General features: G+C 38.5%; 1 protein-coding gene across 2 annotated transcripts in view; it reads left to right on the top strand.

Annotated features, from left to right (window-relative positions):
• SLCO5A1 (solute carrier organic anion transporter family member 5A1) overlaps positions 1 to 20,327 on the top strand; it is a 74,322-nt gene that overhangs the window by 16,647 nt on the left and 37,348 nt on the right. For both annotated transcript variants that reach the window (XM_071420840.1, XM_071420845.1), the window contains exon 3: positions 17,671 to 17,803. In XM_071420840.1, coding sequence (XP_071276941.1) covers positions 17,671 to 17,803 — 133 coding nt within the window. The remainder of the gene's footprint in view (positions 1 to 17,670; positions 17,804 to 20,327) is intronic.

Genomic DNA, 20,327 nt, shown 5'->3' with positions numbered 1-20,327 from the left:
TGGATGCTGTTTTCCCTGAGGGCTGTCCCTTGGCTTTCGTCATCAGCACATTGGTGTGATGTGGAGGGGCAGGATGGAGGGGGATCTCTGACCGCACTGCTCCACTCCCTGTGCTGTGGGTGCCTGCTGCTGCCCTTCCCTGGTGCTGGCTTCCAAGGTTTTGTGACTGGCACCGAGCACACCTCCAGCTGCTCTGGCATGGCTGCCAGGGCAGGTTCTGCCAAGTCTGCAGCTCGTCTGTGTGTCTGGCTTTCCTGGGACGGAGCAGGACAGTCACGGCAGCCAGGGAGCCGGTGGCTCTCAGAACCACCCAGGGCAGCACATATGGGGGTCAAATCCCACCCAGCATCTGAGCCACAGAAAAGGCAGCTGCCACAAACACCTGGGTTTTTAACAACTGAAACTTCCATTCCTTTAGTCAGACACTTTCTTGAAAGGTGTCACAGAGGTGTTTAGCTGAATAGCTCATGTATTTTTAGTATTTTGGAAGAGAGGCTTTTTCTTCAATGTCATATTTGGAACCATGACTTCCTCATTGCACATTTTTCAGTGGAATATTTTCTCTAGAGGTTTTTTCCTCTCTATTATTGCAACTGTTTGAAACTTCCACACTGTAGCTAACAGTTACATTATGCATTGATAAGCTTCTTACACACTTGTAAATACAAATTTTCAGGGTTTTGTTGTAATGAATTGTAATACATTATTCATAAACGTGGTGTTTGTGTAGAATAGAAGCCAAATATAAAAGCCATTTGGTCTTACACAGTGTTAAGTATTGAAAATGAATGGTAAAGTGATAAATTAAGAAAATATAATCGGGATTGGTCTCCCCTGATAATAGACATGCTCCCTTTCTTTCCTTTGCAGTAGGCGTTTCTCTCCTTGCATTTTGAACAGACAAGCAGACATCTCCCCAGGATCCTGCCAAATGTACCTTGTTCTCCCTTGCCTCAGATATTTCATTTTCTTTTCCTAAAACCAGGAGAATTTATATTCATGCTAAAGTGTTTGTAATCTGCTTTTGGATACTGCAATGATGAATCTGATCTAAAAAAAGAAATAGTGAAGAATAACTTTTGAGATAAAGTGCTCTTCTTTCACTGAATAGCACATAGGGAGATGGATGTTACAATCCAATAAGGTATTTATTCTGATTCCAAATACATTATTCTTACAATGAAAGGTCAAAGAATTTTCATTTAGTGATGAATAGAATAGGAAGACAGAGTAATGCATTCTGTTTTTTAGAAATAGAATGAAAGTGGTCCTGCAGAAATGTTAGCTGAAGAAGCTCTGTGAAGCCACAAGGCAGGATACCACCACATATCAATGCTAAGGGAAACCAGTGTTGAACCCCACCAGTGGGGAAGGGCTTGTTTTCATGCCTGGCTTTTCCTTCCCCTCAGAAATAAAGCTGATGAGTCTCTGCAAAGATCAGTATCTCCACTGTCACAGGGCTGCCTGTGTGTGTGCTTTTAGCTTGGTTTTATTTTATTTATTATAAATGCAGGAGGGGGACTAGCTCCAATCTTTTAAGGTTAAGACTTGATTGTTTGGCCTTCCTTTACCTCCTTCCTGGCCACAGATACCTGAAGTTGTATTATTTGAGTGATGAAGTCCTTGGCCTGAGGACCTCTGGGAAGCTGTGTGGTGGTGCCATGCCAGTGGAGGACTTTGGAAAGGAAATTAGACAAACCAGTCAATAGTAATAGCTAAAATAATTTAGAATTGTTGCAAATGTTTTTTTTTTTTCCTAGAAGATCTCTACAGAATTGAAAGCTGCCTATTTTTTCTTTTCTTTTGAGTGGAATAAAGTGGCAGCAGTAAACGTAGCACATAAAACGTATGACTCAGGTGAGCTTACTGAAAAGCTAAGTGCTAAATAGCTAATTACTGTTCCACTAATCAGTGCTCCTATTTTCCATCTGAGAGTCTTCAGGATATTCCTGAAACTGGGCAATAAGGAGGAGAAGGATGTTTTCTAATTTTGTTTCTTCCTGTGGCAATCTGAAGACATTTCATTGCTTTCTGTGGGGTTTTTTTCCCCTGTATCAAGTCAATGTAAAGGAGAACATGGTGTGATCTAAGCTTTTTACTTTTCTTTTAAAACTACACAAAGTTTTTTTCAGTACATTTTCTAAATCAGTTCTATAATTGAAACATTACATGTTTTCTGCAATTTTATGGAAACAAACAAAACTACTGTGTCAAAATATTTTCTCTATGGACATTTGTAAAGGTACAACAGAAATGAATGGATGTATTCACAAAAAATGGCTAGGAAAGGCAGTGTCCATCAGCTGTGTGCTAAATATCCTGAAGAGAAAACCCTGGGGTAGTACCTCTGGGTTGTTCCTCCACTGGACAAGGAGATGCATGCTGTTAGAGTTACCTACAGAGTTTCACAGGTATGAAAGTGAGAAGTAACATTTTAGTTTGGTTATTCAGCTGTGTTCGCTAGGAACAAGTGTCTGATTCTGCTGCCACATCTCTGCTGGTGTTGTCACTGCACTGTTTTGATCTTTCAGTCACTGATCTTTTCCCAACAGTTTTAGTGTTTGAAAAACATAATGCTGTGTTACTATCATTTGTGTGTTCTGAGAGAAACATTTGCCTGAGTGGTTTATTTTATGAGTTACCAGATGGTGATTTAAATGTGCTTGAACCAGCAAGAGCCTTGGTTCTGTAAGCATGTCTCTAGCTCAGAAAATCTCCACAAAACACTTAAAAAGTGATGAGCAAAGTAGCTATGGTGTTTGGGAGCACAAATGGAGCAGCCATGATGTGTTTGAGAAAGGTTTACACAGTTTGGGGGTTAGAATTGGCCTCTAGGCAAGGACGTGTTACTCTGGTGTGACATGTGGTGACCTTGGGCATGCAGCAGGTGAGCTGCTTGGTGGAAAAAGAAATTACCATGAGAGATCTCAAAGCTGAATTTACTGTACCCTCTTTTCAGTGTTTTGAGTCCTGTGTTCTGTGTATGAGCGTTACCATGATATGCTTCATAAAAACAGCTTAAGAACTTCACCTACGTAAGAGGTTACAGGAGATGAAGGTCTGTGTTTCTCAAAAGTTCTGCAAAGACCCTTTTTAAACTTGTTTTGTTTTGTCTGAGCCATTGTGGTCTGAATATAGTGTCAACATGGATGGCAGAAGTAGACTTGGGATGTTTTTAAAAATTTATGAGACTTGCAATGTGGATTAGGGATAGGCATGTGTCAGATACAATTATCTGTGTATGGATATGGATCATATGGATACAAGTATGTTCTGTTAGCATATATAAATAATTTATACAACAGTTTTAGTTCAAGGCAATGTGATAGAGAAATGTTTGCTCTTGAGGCAGTTTTTTATTGTAGATTGTGTTTTTATTTGCAGGGTTTGTTAGAAACAAGTATGATTTAAACTGATTGAAAATTTAAAAGCCTTCTTGGTAGTGTTGTATTTGATTCTTTTAATTTTCACATTATGTGCCTCTTGTACAGTGACAGCCAGTCATTGTACAAGAGACAAACGAAGGCTTGCACTGCACCTTCAGATGTATGTGTTTAATAAAAGTTTGCAAGTGCTCTGTTGAAACTCTGTCTGCACTGTCATAAATTAATCTCATGACAATATAGTTTCTTAAAATGATCACTACATTGGATAACAATTGCAGTTAGGTATAGCATGCAGTATAGAAATGTAGTACATGCTGTATATTTGCTCTTTGGAGGAGTACTAGGTGTTTCAGATTTTAGTGATGGACATTTTTATTTTTTGTCTATGAACTGTAGGCTTCCACTTATGTTATGTTATGTTGGCAAATTCGTCAGTATGAATCTGAACATGTAGTTAAGGATCCAACAGTGTGTGAAGACATGTCTCTTCTGTCACATGTTGTAGAAAACTCCCAAAGAGCAGGAAGATGCCAGATCAATTTTCATTAGACTTGGACAAGCTCTCACAGCAGCAGAGACCACTGGTAACACTTGCAATCATGGTTATTCCAAGTAACTCCAGTATTGTTCCTTGAGGACCTCTCTGTCAATCTCTCTCTCTCTCTCTGTCAGAATGATTGAATAACTGAGGTTAAAATTTCCCAAGGAGACTGAGGAAGTCAAGGGACCTGACTTTCAGTGAATTTCAGTGGGATTTAGGGCTTAAATTGAATTTTCTTTGCAAACATTAGATTAGAGTTTCAACAAATTGCCTTTTTTGTGATAAACTGATTGAAAGCTGTGATAGTTTGCAGATTGTGTGCATAAGTGTAATCTTCCAATTAAATCTTCTTAGTGTAAATAATTGAAAACATGTTCCCTATGAGAATGGATGCAAATGGACAAAGATACTAGAAAGAAAAGGTCCCTGAGTTGCTTGAGTGAGCAAAATCTGCATCAGGTAATAAGTTTGATTTTCATTGGTACACATATGTTATTTCCTGAGCCTGCCTGAGCAGTGTCTGTGTGTCCAGTACCAGCTCCAGGGCTGTTTTTCTGGGGTGTCCCTGCTCTTTGGTGCTCTCAGAGTCACCGTGGCAGAGAGGGATGCCCAGGGGTGGCTCAGGACACCTCGAGGTTCCCTGGCTGTTGCAGCCACTGCTGAGGCCACCACCCATGCTGGGACAATCTCTGCTAAATGCTCAGCTGATGCATCTGTGAAATGGCAAAGTGCAGAGGCCAGCTCTGGCCCTTCCTTGGCAGGGTAAGGCCTTTGGAGATGTCTCTGGCAGCACAGCCAGGAAAGGAAGGTAAAGAGGCTTCTTGTCTTTTGGCATCCTTCTTTGCAAAGGATGAGGTCTGCAAAATCTACTGTGTTAGAGATGAAAAGAGAATTGGTGGGATAATTTCATGCTTTATTGGGCCAGAAAGGACTGTTATGTTCATTTACTCTGACATCTGTGTTCAATCAGATTTCATTACAGTGTTATCCGTATCCAAAGCTCTATTTATATAAAACCATATAGCTTAAAACAAAGCACTCACAGTTAGAGAGAATCTGCCATGTCCCTAGGAATATAATAGAGTTAACTATTTTGTTAAAAAAGTTACTGCCATGAGTGTGTCTAAAGTTGGCAGAAAGTCATTTCTACATAGCCTCCAGCCACTACATTTCTTATGTCTGTGAAAGCATCTTTTACTGTTGAAGAATAAAAATATGCTTAATAATCTGTTAATCTAGGTAGTTGAGAAACAAAGCTGTCATGTCTCATTCTACTCACAGAAGAAAGAAAAAGCCAGAATGAACAATCTTTTTTTTTAAAAAATTGCAGACTAAATGAAAGGATATTTGTGTTTTTCTCTAAAATATGTCAGCTGAATAATTAAATTACCTAATTAGTGAAAGTAACTTTAGCTGATTAGAAATTTTTCAGATTTTGTAAGTCAGCCATATATGGTGTTTTGAAATAATCTTGGAAAGATCCCTGTTATATAAATAGTTTTCTGTTGGAAATGCCAACACTGCAAGTTAGTAATACTTCTGTATTTTATTAACATATCTTATTGGAACTGGGAATGAGCTGCAAATGGAGCTGTAAATCATAATGACAATTTATATCTTAAAAAGAAAAACAAATGTAGCTATGATATTACCATTTTGTTAGAGTGATTTTTTTAAAGCTACACATGGTTTTTAAACTACACCTTTTAATAACACTGATAAAAATGTTCTGATGGTCTTGCTGTGACAAATTATGATACAAGTTAATCTTGATTATAGAGGTATAGTGATTTAGGGTTTTTTATGTAGAGAAAATTATTTGGTTTTGATCATGTTGAAATATTTAGCTTACATTGAATTATTTTTGATCTTTATGTAGGACTACAGATTAGCATTTAAAAAATAATCTTTTTTGCTTGACTCAGAGACAAAACCAAACCAAAGCAAACCATGTAAAACATATTACTTAAAATGTCAAACTAAAATTTTTTTGCAATTTTTATTTTATTATTGGCGCTGCATGTCAATATCTACCTTTCCTCATGAGGCATAGCTTTGTTTCTTTCAGGACCTGACTAAAATGGTCTAAGGAAATATATTTATAGTATCATATTTATTTATAGAATCAGTGTCTGTGGTGATTTTCTGTACAAAACAAAAATATAAATTAATTTCCTGCCTTTTGGTTTCTTACAAAACAGTGTTCACCTCTTTTTTCCGTGACACTCTGTGATCTCCATTTCATTTTCTCTGATTTTCTTGAATATCTCTAACAATTCATGTCCCTTTATCAGATTTGGGAGGATCTTTTCTGGGATCTGCAGCTGCAGCTTGGTGCTTCTGTATCCTATTTCATGGGACTGTGTCAGGAGTGTCAGGTTGTTTGAGGACAATTTGTTTCTCCCTGGTGGGGCACTCATTAGCTCCTTAACTATGAGGGGGGAAGTATTTGCTGGGACACTGCTTGATGACATTTTTCCATAGCTGGGATGAAGAGATTCAGTTTGGTGCTACAGCAAGAAACTCTTTTGTCCCCAAGCAGAACATGGAGCTGCATGAGCTCTCATGTCTTACGATCCCTCTGTGGAAAACAGAGGAGAGATCCTTACCCAGAACTGAAAACTGAAGTTGTATTTCCAGAATCAAATATTTCACCATAATTTCAGCTTTGTGAAAGTGCCCAAACAATGTTGTTCCTATGAAGATAAAGATTGTATTTTGAAGCTTTGGAGATTTTCATAAAACAGTGGTGTTGTCCTTTAGCTAAAATAAATGGTCTCTATTTATAACTGTTACACATGGATGGAAATGTTTTTCAGACTCTTTGACCTGTAATAATATATTCAATATTGTTTCAAATATGACTATACAACTCTGCATTTCACTTTGCCAATTGCTGTTTAATATATTTTTATTAAAGCTATTGCAGCTTTCAGCCTTTCTGAATGTAGCAAAATAATTTTTTAGCAATACAATAGATGTTAAAACTCACAGGGTCATCTGCAAATTGCAGGAATAATGGGCTTTTGCTTACAGGCAGATTTTGCGTCAGATATGAGTAATGAAGTGTAATTACTGTTGTTTCGGCTGAAAGATGAAAATGTAAGTGCAATTTACAAAGAAAATAGGAAGAAATGCTGTGTGGCTTGCCCTTCTTTGCAGTCTATTAGCGAGAGGTAGTGAAGGGAAAAATGATCACCAACATTTTCAATAATTAACCTATGCCTCCTAGGCAGAAACCAATTTTTGAAAGGAAATTAATTCTGAGGGAATATGAAATAATTTACCCCTTTACTTCTTTGTTCTGTTGTCTTGCTGGTGGGACAAAGCAAAAATGAATAAAAAATATATATAAGTGTGCTTACTATCAGCACCTGACCTTCCCTTTTAGTAGATATTTGGTCTCTTTCTGCTCCTTCCTCACATTTTGTTTGCTAGGCACAAAGGAGCTGACTTTGAATAATGATGAAGTATAAAAGAATTCATGTCAAACCTGCCTCTGAAAAACAGGTATTTGTGTGCCATTAGCTGGCTTGTGCACAATAAAAGCCAAATCCATAGACATTGGGTATTGAGTGTATATAGATTTTTTCTAAGGAATTAGTATTTATTCCTGGTTCTTCTGATGGTTCATGATGGCATACTCTTAACATCTGGTTCTGTGCCTGGTAAATTTCACTGGGCTCTTCCCTGCTTTTCCTCTGGGAGGGGATGTATTCTCCCAGCTCAGAGAGATGAGAAGACCTGTTAGCTTGTACTCTTAGACTACCTGAATATGATGTAAAACAAATAAAAAACAAATCATAATACAAAAGCTCTGAAATACTCTTCTGGTCCAGGTTCTACTGGTCTTGAAGTTATGGACCTTTTCAGCTGTGATTTTCAGTTTGATCTCTTTTTTTTCCCCCCCATTTTCTTATTTGGGATCTGCCTGTTGAGGTCCACTTGAAGGCCAAATCTCAGCTTTCACAGTTTGATATTTTTCACAGTTTGATATTTGAAGAAAAGGGGATGACATGCAAGTGAAGAATCCTGCCCACTCTAGTGTAGTTAGAAATAATGCTAAAGACATGAAAATATGTTTTAAGAAGCTGAGATCAGCACAGTCTATAAGCACATGCCTGGGGATAATCCCTAGTGAAAATTAAATGTGTATATGTAACCTCAACTGCCAAACCATTAAAAAACCCCCAAAGCCAAGCAATTAAAAGGCAGAGATCAGATATTCCCATTTGACATGACCTCATGGAAGGAATGCCAGTGAGTCAAGAGGCTGCTTTAGTATCTTAAAGATAGCCAATAGCTTCAGTGTCCTTTTAGTAGGAACACCACTGAGTGTTAGTGCAGAAGTGCCAAATCCTGCCTGCTTCAAGAGAGAAGTCACAGTGGTTCAAGAATACTCTTAATGTGAATGTTAAATTCATGACTGTGGATTTAGCTCTCAGTGTTTGAATTAATGGGAAATAATACAGTGAAATTACCTAACCAGTTATTAATTATTATCTAACCAGTTATTAATTAAAGGCTTTAAAAATAATTTGGAGTAGTAGCTTGCTTACAATTTAGTTAATAGTAGTTATATTCAGTAGATAATTTTCTGTATGGAAGTGGGCACTACCTCTATGACATTTCATTGTTTCATTCTTTGGAGTAATCAGAACTTTGGGATGCTGACAGACCAAGAATTCAGAAGGGACCAAGGAGTTATTCAGTAGGTGTTAACACAAATGGTCAATGTCTCTGTCTAGCTACCTTACTATTCACAAAAGAAAACATTTTTTAAGAAACATGCTCTTTTGAAAACTCACAGTTTGGGAATTCATGCCTAGTCAACTTCTTAGGATATGTTACCTTGTGTTAATAACGCAACATGCCACCATAAACTTAAAGGACTTGAAGATGTGCAGCGTTTTTGAGAGCTGATTCCAGAAAGTAACAGCCAAGAGCAGAGCTGTGCCTTCTGTTGCATCTCTTCTGACATTCGGACTCTGTTCAGCACAAGTTGTGTGTGCATCTGTCTGAGACCTAAAATTCAATAAAAGTACTTTCCATATCAAAATTTCCTAGGTATGGAAAAAAAAAATTGGGAGTTTTAAGAAAGATTAGTGTTACTCATGCATTTAAGCAGTTGTTGACACTTCTTTTTAAAGAAAATCCCAAACATCTATTTAGGTTACCAATGCCTTTGACTTCATGGAGAGAATACCAGGACATCTTAGTTTTCAGTTTAGGTTCTGATCATGCAAGTATAGATGCATATATCTTTAGTCATGCAGATAATTCACTTGGGACTATCCATATGCTTGAAGTTAATTGTATGTGCTTTTGGAATACCATTATCACCAGAAGATTCTTGTGTTAGAATTGGTTTAAGAACTTATTAAGCTGAAAAAATTGATTTGCTTAATTATCTGATATAAGAATTTCTTTCTGCATGGTGTCTAAATTCAGTTAACCACACTGATAGGAAATTGCACTCAGAAATTGCAGCCATTTTCACTAATCTTTTTCAACAGATGTGTCTTTTTCATATTTGCTTGCTAACCACAAGTCATTCTTGGTAATATTATCAGCAAATGTTTATTTATAGGTGACTATAAAGAGAGAAAAGGCAGATTTTGATGAAAACTCCCAAGTAATATTTGTGTGCTCCAGGCAAAACAGCTGTCTTTAAGGAATGGGACAGTCTCCAGTTGCCCCTGGAATTTCTACTTCCAGTTCTGAGGTTTCAGGAATAAAGAAATAAAGACTCTCATTTTAAGCGCTGGAGTAATTTTCCTTGGGGCAATCATGTCTTTAGCCAAGTATCTGTAAAGCTGAAATACCATAGTACAAGTGTAAGCTTTTCTTCTTTGGTATTTTCAGTGTTTTTGTATTTTAGATTGGATGCACACACCTGTGGATGTAACCAAAAGACAAGTACTGAGTCTGTGAAATTTTGGTGTAAGTTGAATTGCTTTGTAGCCACTGTGGCTCTACGGCATAGCAGTGACTTGGAGCAGCACTGCAATGTATACAAGAAGTACAGACTGGGACAGAGCCTATTTTAGTTTGTTTCCTTTGGGCTTGCTTTCCCAGGTTTTTACAGATATAGTACAATTGGATCCAGTGAAAATTATTGTAATGTTTTGGAACATGACCACAAATGGTGAATTCAAAGCATGAAGCAGCATAGCTGTTTAAATCAGGGAATGATACCTCTTTTAATACAAATGATATCTTAGTAATAAAGCTGTAAGAGAAAAGTAAAAATCTGGTGCTTTTCATCTTGTGTTGGCAAGTCACTTAAATAAAATTGAAACATATTTTATTTAATTTAACTTCCAGCATTTTTTAATGGAGTGGTAAGCTGGACCATTAATTTTCTGTTCCATGGTAGGCATGTAAAATGTTGCTTTGATTATGTTTCTCTATAAATTTGTCTTCCAGATCTGTGGAATCTGCTTGTTAAAATAGTGACAAATACATTCTATACAAAGATCAAGAGAGGCTACTGAAGTAGTTTTGTTGCTCTGTTTATTGTTTTGAGTGGAACACTGGATCTGAGAGACTATTAAAGTCATGTAACACTAATGCATTTTGAAAGGAAGTGATTTGAAGATGTGAACTGGACATTATTATCTGAACTGCAGTAATGCTCAAAGCATTGTTTTTTCCTGAGCAAATAACCACATTAAAGAAAGAATCCTAAAGCATGTATAGATTTGTTTGATTGTGCGTTTGGGATGAAAAGAAGGAAGTGAACCGGTTTCCTGACTTAAAAGCTTTTGAGAAGTCTGCCTGGCTTCTGCTCACAACTCACTTTTGTGTCCTCAGGCTAAAAAGAGTAGTTAAACCTTATGTTTTTGGGATAGCTTCTGTGTAGTGAAATTAGACAGAATGAGGTAAATACGCCTTTATGAAAGGGAGCAATGTTTCTTTGAAAGCTCCTTTATGCTTGATCCTTGCTATCCCATAACAGTGCTGTGACATGAGAGGAACAGGGGAGAGCTGGGACCTGTTCCTCTTTGAAACCTCTGTCTATCAGCTTTGCTCTGTGTAGAAATCAAAACCTCTCTATACCCTAGAGAAATAACAGCGCTGCTCATTCTCCAGTGACAGCACAGTGCAGCTGTCCAAGGAAATGTCTGCTGGTAGCACTGGAGAGGATGCTATGGTACCATAGCATGCTGGTGCTTCTCTTGCTTGAAAAATTCCAGGTGGTAACCCTGGACTGTTTTTTTAACCTATAGCCCTTTAAATTTCTTGGCACATAAATACTCAAGATTATATAAGGATCATGTTGCATTTCTGTTAAAGCTCAGTCTTCAGATTGTAAACAAGTAATCTGTATACACAGGGCTTTCCTTGCAAATTCACACGAATGTTTTCTTTTGGTGTTCTTTTTATTCATCTTTGTGCTGTTCTTTCATGAGAGTGTTGTTTAGCTGGTTAGAAAACTGAATTACTGCTTCAATTAAGTAAATTAAACTTCTGGATTTACTAGTCTACTTCACAACTCTAGTGGATTAATTTTGTCTTTTGCATCTCTGTTTTCTAATCAATACCCTCATGCTAATGACAGTTAAGATTTTGGAGTAAAAACTTGAAAAATACAGATATAAAAGGATTATGATTCTATAACCTAAAAAGTATCCTACAAAATCTATTACAATTTTCTGTTGTTGCTCTACTATTCTGACAGTAGCAAACATTCATATGCATAATTGTATGCATATATAAAATATGAATATACCCTGTAGCTTTTGCAGGATTTTGCAAATTCTAAAGTTCTATTGAAAACAGAATAAAGGTCAAATTCTGCTTGTCTTACACATGTATGAAATGAACAGTTGTACTATGGTGATATGCTGCCAAGATTTGGACAATGGGGTCTTTCAGAAATGTTCCTCCTCCTCCAGTGATAAACTCTGTGTGGTGACATGTGTGTGCACACAGAGGAGATGACAGGGACTGAGCATTATATGCCTTTGTTTTTACTTTTTTAAGCAAAGTGTGTTTTTAGAACCCAGAAGCCAACCTGTTGTAGCTCACTAATTTTCTGTTTGCTTCTTTTCATAACAAAAAGTGACTTGTGACTTTAATTGTTAATAGCATGACTAATGTAAAGAGGCAGTCAGACGGTTTACAAATGCATTTGAGGGTGCCACAGGGACATATGCTATATATTCCCATATATAATGCCTACTGAAGATGTCTTTTGGTGTGATAAGAAGAGGAAAAGGACATTCACAATATTTTTATAACCTCTGTCCCATTGAATGAATTAGGTAGGGTAGGTAGATTACAAAAAAAATCTTTGGCAACAAAGTTTTTTCATGCACTTGATGTGAACCCAGATTTTCAGACCCACAAAGGATTCAGCTCATCTTATTGTAGTCAAAAAGAGTGTGCTGCAATAGGCTGTATGTAAAGCTTTCTCCTGTTGAAGAAGAATCTCTATGAATAAAGCAACAGACAATGTAATAATTTTGTCAAACATTGTCAGAATGGCAGCATTCATTGCAGCATGTCCCAGGATAACTTTTCTGTGGTAAAGAATGACATTGTGTAATCTTATTTCAGGTGGATAGGTAAATTCCTTATGTAAGTCGGTTACTAATTCTCTGACTCCCCTTTTCTCTGCCATCCAGCATCCTAGCTGTGATGGCAGTTTATGGCTAAGCCTGGCTAGCCACAGCCAGCTGTGGTTTTGAAACTAGACCACCTTGCTACTATGGTATAGAGCCTGAGATATGCCTTGCTGAGGACATACTTAGTGAGGCAGTGAAGCTCCTCCAGTACAAAGCTTCAAGGAATTAAAGTTGCCATGGCTAGATATCTGGGGTGAAAATGGTCACTTAACTAACTCTCTCCACACCAGGATATTTTTATTTATCTACAGTTTGTGTCAGAGGTAGAGCTATGATCTGAAAGACCAGGTTTGGGAGGGCTGGGAAAGGCTATCCCTCATCGGTGAAGAGAAAGTACACCCAGAGGAAGAGATGTGCTTGGTAATGGAAACTCTTAACCACAACACCAAGATCTTTGGAGAAGAGGGAGACTTTTAAAGAGTCCACAAGGTCTTTGGTCTTTGAAATTGTCTTGTTTAAAGGCCGTGTAATTTTAGTAAACCAACCTGTGCATTCCTCTGGAGACTTAGAATCCTGCATGACAGCAGCAGCAGCATGCTACAGCAGGCTTCTGGGGAAAGCTTTTGCCAGGTCCAGTCCAAGCTGGTTGTGTTGAATGTCATGAGTAGTTCTCAGATGGCTCTAAGTCACCCTGAGATCGGCTCTGTTGGTTAGAGCATGGTACTGTTAATGCCAAGGTCGTGGATTTGATCCCTGTGCTGGCCGTTCACTTAGGAACATGGGTGGCTTCCAGCTCAGAATGTTCTGTGGTTCTGTGAAGTTGGGTAGGACTGGGTGACCTGCAGATGTGCTTTCCTAGAGAGACCAATGTTCCCACAGAACTGTGATACAACTTGTCAGCATTGAACATGCATGGCTGATGCAGGAATTCAGAGGGTGCAATCTGCATTCCAGTGCAACCCAATCAGAAGAGATTCAGATTGATGCTGTAGCCCATATGGCTATATTAACAATGGTTTCCTCCTTTTATCTGTTGAAGATGATTTGTGGTTTGGGGTAGAGCTTTTAACTCATGGAATGTACATCACCTCTGTTTTATCATGGGAAAGGACATATTAATGCCATTTTACAATGTAGCTCTTTGTGACTTAGGAATACTAAGGCAGCTTGCAAATCTAAGCACCAGTCAAGCCTATGGCTATGAGGTTATAAGACAAATGCTGGATTTCCTTAGGTGCAATTTAAAAAAATTAGCTGGATACTGTGTGCCCTGCCTCAGCATCAGAGTACTCCAGCATGTCCCTTGATAAAAATGTTTGTTACTTCCATTTGAAAGGTCTTGGCTGTTACATCTGTGCAACTCCCTAGATCAAGATCCCAGATCATGGCCTGAAGAGGGAGGACCAAAAAGAGTTAGCTGAAATCCCTGGCAGAAGGCTGAAAGGAGGATGCTTATGCATCATCTACATGTTTTTGAACCTTTTTCATCCAAAATCTGGAGACCTTCTAGTGTTCTGAGTGGAAAAAAATTCTGAAACTATTCTCCATAGGAATTTTTACTTGTGAAGCAGGTACAATTTTGATGATACCCTAATTGAATCTGTTTCCAGTTTAGTTTCCTTCCTATATCATCCAGTAATCCTGGTGGCCTACTTGGGAATCAAAAACGTCTTTATTCCTGAATATGGCTGTGAGGGCTGTGACCAGAATTTTAAGGGTCCAGGACCCCTGAGTAGCGTGCCAGGGTGACTTATGGAGTTGGTTTGCCCTTCACTTGCACAGCAAGGTTTGAAAGTTTGGGGCAGATCCTTTCAAGTACCTGAAATGTTATGCTTGCCATGCTCTGTTTAGTCTCTTTTATAAGTCTGAATCAGTTTCTTGCACTTGGTGTCCAATTTCTGATAGTGACCATTATTAGATGCTGAAAAAGATGCTGTATCTTAAAATGGCAATTTTACAAACTTACCTGCTGCCATTGACCAGGAGTGTGGAGGCTTTGTGTTTTCTGAAAGACTAAGAAAGTGATATTTTGCCTGTAAGTTATAGTAAAAGCAAAGCATCTTGAAGCCTGAACAGCAGATAGTAATTTTAAAATTGTCAACAGGATTTCTTCCTCTAAAGCAGTGTACTTCCTCTAAAACAGTGTACAATGTTACTTTTATCTTTATTGTGCAATGTTTCTGCTTACAAGGAAAACCCTCTGAAGTTTCCAGGTGTACAAAATACTCTATTTGGGTAGTGATCTGAAACATAAGCAGTTGCTGCATTTTGCTGCTTTCAGTGGTGGGACTAAAGCTGAATTAATGCAGTATAAGTATTTTTTCTGAATACCAAAGTGAATGGATTAGGTCAGTCTTTTACTCCCTTTGTGCTTCCTCTCTAAAGATTTTAGAGATCTGAGTTTGCTGTAGTTGTCTGAAACAATTTTCCAAGGAAACATTTGTAGGACAGAATTTATTACTGTTTGTAGGAGTGTGGAGATAGTTTTTTGTTTATTGGTTTTTTTTATCCTCCTCATGATGTGAATTTTTGCAAATAACAGTCACTGTGGGATTTATCTAACCACTTGCTACTAAGGAGCAGAGTTTCAATGTCTGATGGAGCATTTTAGGCATACAGAGAATTGTTTACAATCAATCAGTGGGGAACATGGCTGGAATAAATTTAAATAGTGAACAGAGTTCTGAAAACCATTATGTGAAAAGGACTTCAGCAAAATCTATTTATTCAAAATTTCAGTTTCATAAAAACCAAAAATGTGTTTGCAAAAAAAAGACTTGAAAGTGATAAAACTGTAATCATTTTGTGGTCTGGCAGCATTTTTTAATATAGGCAGTTTTACCTTTTGTGGTGGCTTCTGTGATTTTTTTTCACTGCAATAAGATTCTATTTTTACTTGCGAGAATGCTGCTTTTCTTCCTTATTTCAAAGCATAAAATGGAAATGTGCAAGTTATTTTGGTTTAATCAGGCAGATGTAGTGATCCCTTTTTGCTTATTTTATTCTTGAGATATAATTTACTGTAACAGGTAACATGGAAACTCAAGCTTTAATAACTCAGTTCTGCTTCTTCAGCTGCTCCAGTCTGGGATTCAGCATGTCTGATTGAGGATGGGACCAGAAAGAATGGAGTCTGTATATTCCTGTTGTGGACAGGGACTGGTCCAGTAACCTTCTGGACCTAGAGAGAGAATTACAGAGAATTAGATAATCAATTCTTTCACGTGCTGCTAGAGGATCTGCAGCAGCTGAGCAGGTGTTGCTGTGCTGGAGCCTGGGTTTTGGTGATACAAGATAGGTGGGCAGAGAGCAGAGACCAACCCTTCCACCCCCCTGCCTTTTTTACTTACAGCCAGACCGTATGGAAAGCAGGGCAGAAGCATCTTAGAAGGAAAGGGTACCACAGGATGTATTAATGAAGGAAAGAGATATTGTAGGGGAATGAAATGGAGTGGAATAGAACAGAACATTTCAGTTGGAAGGGAGCTACAATGATCATTTAATCCAACTGCCTGACTACTTCAGGCCTGACCAGAAACTAAAACCTGTTAACTGAGGACATTGTCCAAATGCCTCTTAAATACACTGATAACTCTGGCACCTCCCTAGAAACCTTCATGGGTGTTTGACCTCCCTCTTCATAAGGAAATGATTCCTGAAATCCAGTGTAAACCTCCTCTGGTGAAGCTTTGAACCACTGCCATGTGTCCTGTCACTGGATACCAGAGAGAAAAGATTCAGTGAGTAAAGATCCCCTCCTCAGGAAGCTGTGGAGCAATGAGGTTGCCCTGAGGCCTTCTTTTCTCCAAACTAGAGAACCCTCAAGTCCTTAGCTGCTCCTCACAGTTCATTCCTTCCAGCCCTCTCACTAGCTTTGTTGCTCTTATATGGACCCATTCAAGGACCTTCACATCCTTCCTTAAATTGTGGTGCCCAGAATTGCACACAATGCTCCAGGTGAGGCTGCACCAGTGGGATAGTCACCTTTCTTGAGCAGCTGGTGCTTCTGTATTTGGTGCACCCCAGGATGGGGTTTGTCCTGTTGGCTTCCAGGCCATGCTTCTGATTCTTGCTGTGCCTGCTGCCACCCAGCACCTCCAGATCTGTTTCTGCAGAGAAGCTCTCCAGCCACATCTCTCCCAGTTTATACTTTATTAGTCCGTCTCAGCTGCAGAATCTGGTGTTTTGACTTGTTAAACTTTGTGCCATCAATCACTGTCCAGCGTTCCAGTCTGTGTAGATCCCTTTGCAGACCCTCTTGTCCCTCCAAAGAGTCATTTGCTGATGATCCCACCTCTCAGTTTGGAATCATCAGCAAATGTGCTAATGGTGGATTTAACTCCTGCCTGCAGGTTGTTGGTAAATGTATTGACCAGAACTGGCCCTAGAATTGATCCCTGGGGAACACCACTGGTGACCAATGGCCCCAATTGAGCTCTGCCCTTCAGCCAGTTCTTCACCCAGCACAGCCTGCAGCCAGTCCTCCCACAGCTGGACAAGTTGTCCTGAAGGATGCTGTGAAGGACAGTATCAAAAGTATTCCTAAAGTACAGAAAAACCACATTCATAACCTTTTCTTCATCTGTTGAGTGGGTGACCTTACCATAGAAAGATAACAAGTTAGTTAAATAGGACTTTCCTTTTGTGAGCCTGTATTCTGTCAATCTCTGAAATAGGAATATTTGATTTCTTAAAATGGACCATTCTTTTATAGACAGTATTAAACTGATGGTAACTAAATTAGAATGTTGTACATTCTAACTTAGAATCTACATTCTCTTTGATTACAATTTCTATTCTTTGCTTTTCTGTTCCTCTACCATTAGTTAGACTTTAAAAAATTTTTATGTTAAATAATTTTGATTTGATTTAAAGGAAAGGTTGCCAAATAGGAAAAATTTTATGCAAGTCAGGTATGCTTTCCATCCAGAATACCAAAATAATGTATACTTGCATAATTTGACTGAAAATGTACAGAAAGCAGTAATCTTCTTACTAATATGTCACTTAGGCAGAAGTTGATGACTTGGTTGCAAAAAAGATTCCTTCAAGTTTCAGCGTGCAGAACTTCTTGTTCAAAGAAACATCATTTATTTTGTGATTTCATATGTAAATAAATAATGAAACATTAATTTTGTTCATCTGTGACTCTGACCTTTTATTTCCTCAGCCATCATGTATGTAATGGGAGCACTTGGACCTGCAGCTGGATACTTATTAGGAGGACTCCTTATTGGTTTCTATGTTGATCCTAGGACAACTGTGTACATTGACCAGAGCGATCCCCGATTCATTGGGAACTGGTAAGGATCAAGCATTTTTCAAAACTATTCTCTCAGCTGCCCATAGGGAATTAAGACAGGTTGGAAGATTTTATCTCTTGAGGATTTGTTTAAAGTTGTAGGAGGAGGCTGAGGAAGATGTTTCTGTTGATTACTACACACTAGCCTCTGACAGAGAGGAAAGGTTTGCCACAGGAGGGCACAGGAACAGTGCATGGAAAATCCCCTATGTTTGGCTCTTCAGGACTGTCCCTGACCACAGTGGGCACTGACTGACAGTGCTCATCACAGGGATGGCAGGGCAGGATATTGGTGTTGCACGAGGCCGTGGATGATCTCTGCTGCTCAGAACCAACTCCTTTGCTACTGGAAGTTGGATTAATCTCTTTGGTTTTCCAGAGGAGGCAGCATGAAACACTGAACTCAGCTGCCCAGATGAGAAACACTAGACTTTGCTGATCCTATTCCAGGTGAAGGAGATAGGATGGGGTCAGAACATGCCCGTTCCAGTCTTTCTTTTTGAGGGTGATGGCTTGTGTTTAGGCAGCAGATGCTGTAAACATCACATTATTCTCTAGTAAGGAGTAGGCTTCAGCAGCACTGAGATGTAGCAGCTGTAATTGTTAGCTGATGTCTTCAGGCAGCCTTTGAGATGTGGCCTTCTTGGAAATGTCTTTGAGGAGGCAGGTCTTGAGGAGGCTTTAACTGCCTTTTTTTTAGGTAAATCATAAATCTGCCTTGAAGTTTTCATGCAATCCCAGAAAAAAACCTGAAGTTCATTATCCCAGGAAGAGACCTCTTCTTTGTAGGTGTAAGGTGCAGTGTCAGTTCTCATGCCCTGGGTTAGTGTTTGTCACTGCGCCATTGCAGTCCATCTGTATCTGTTTCTGTTTATTCTGCAGCGATCTTTCCTGACAGTTTGATATGAAAAATTCTTTCTTTGGAGGCTTCTTAATCCTTCAAAGATTTAGTCCTGCTGTATTAGTCTTAGTCCAAGAGCATTGCTGCAGTGTTTTGTCAATTTTCAGCAAGAGAAAAGCAAAGCTGAGAGCTGAGTGTGGCCTTGGGGTTAACAACTCCGTGCTCTGGTTTATCTACTGACTTATCTCACTGAAAGATCTGCTCTGTGAGTGTGCAGCTATGTCAGAATTCAGACTAGTCTAATAGAAAAGATTTGGAATCGAAGCAAAATATTGTACATTCTTTGTAAAATTCTTACACTTCATGTGTTTTTAATGACGTGTCAGAACTGGTAATCAGCATCTGATCAGTACTTTTTGGCAGAAATTGCAAACAGGCCCATAAATATATTTGTTAATTGAAATCAGTGGGGCTGTATGAATGTGGGATAAACTTTTGACTTTATCTATAACACAACCACTGATATAACTGAGTTTTAGCTCAAGTATCTTCAGCAAAAGTAAAATAGCCAAAGCAAGAAAGTCAGTAAAAGTCATTCACAAGTTTCTTTTTTCATCTTGTTGATTAAATCCGTAGGGTCTGGCTTTCCTTGATAGGTATCCAGGTCTTTTTATTTCTATTTCATTTTTGACTATGTCACTTCTTTCTCTTAAATTTCTGAGGAGTATTAACTGCTATCAGGTCTCTGATAATTTGTTGCATAATCTGTGGTGGTATCTCATAAAAGTTTAGTGGCGTTTGTGTCTCATTCTCTTTTCTCTTTCTGAATCTATGTCTACCCATTAAAAAAACAGCAAGACTCCTATGGTGTGAGGGTTAAACCTTTGTCCCTTGCTACTCATTAGCTGCCTGGTTGCAGAGAATTCTGGAAGTGTAGACTTTCATTTCACTGAAATGTATTTTCTGGGATTGTGACATTTTCTCCTTGGAGGGAAGTGCTGTGTAGTCAAGTTTATTTTTATTTATGCAATCTAACAATTTGAAATGTAAGAGTAGCCCAACACTTACTTTAGCTGACACACTTTAAAAGTATGGTTCAATTGAGATAACTTAATGGGAGGTCATATATGAGATTTCTCATTCTTGTTTCCTTTGAATTGAATTAATGTCTTTGATTCCTATCTTTTCTTTATTATAGCTGTAAGGTTCCTAATGTAACTTATCATGGGACCCAATTTAACAATTTCCATTGTTAGAGGAGGCAGTGCTTGCAGACAAAATAGTGAGTATAGCAACTATGATATATGGCTAAAATAAAAGCAGTATAGCCTGTTTTTTTCCTTCAGCTGCTCCTTTCTAGGAGGTCTAGCAGGACACGTAATTTGGTTTATCTCTCGTGCAACATGGTAAAGTAAAATGGTTATTTTTCAGGGTTATGTCTGATCTGATTATTCCTTGAGTTTCACAGGACTTGGATTTCTGCTCCTGGGCTTTGCACACCTGGGGTTTCTGTAGGTGCTCTGGGCTAAATTACAAGCCAGCTGTCTCTGCCAGCCCATCAAATGTTTGAAACTGTTTTTTATTCAAATGTGGTAACTGTAGGGATATCTGTTAGAAATCATTCATCATGTTGTTGTCTTTGAGAACTGTTAATGTGCTGTACAGGGACCTCATTAGTTGTGGA

This window comes from Agelaius tricolor, unplaced genomic scaffold (assembly GCF_023055355.1).
Source record: "Agelaius tricolor isolate 1412-34295 unplaced genomic scaffold, bAgeTri1.0.p SCAF_2, whole genome shotgun sequence".
NCBI classification, from domain to species: domain Eukaryota; kingdom Metazoa; phylum Chordata; class Aves; order Passeriformes; family Icteridae; genus Agelaius; species Agelaius tricolor.
Note: the sequence above shows the minus strand (reverse complement) of the source record. Positions and strands in the feature narration are given on the sequence as shown.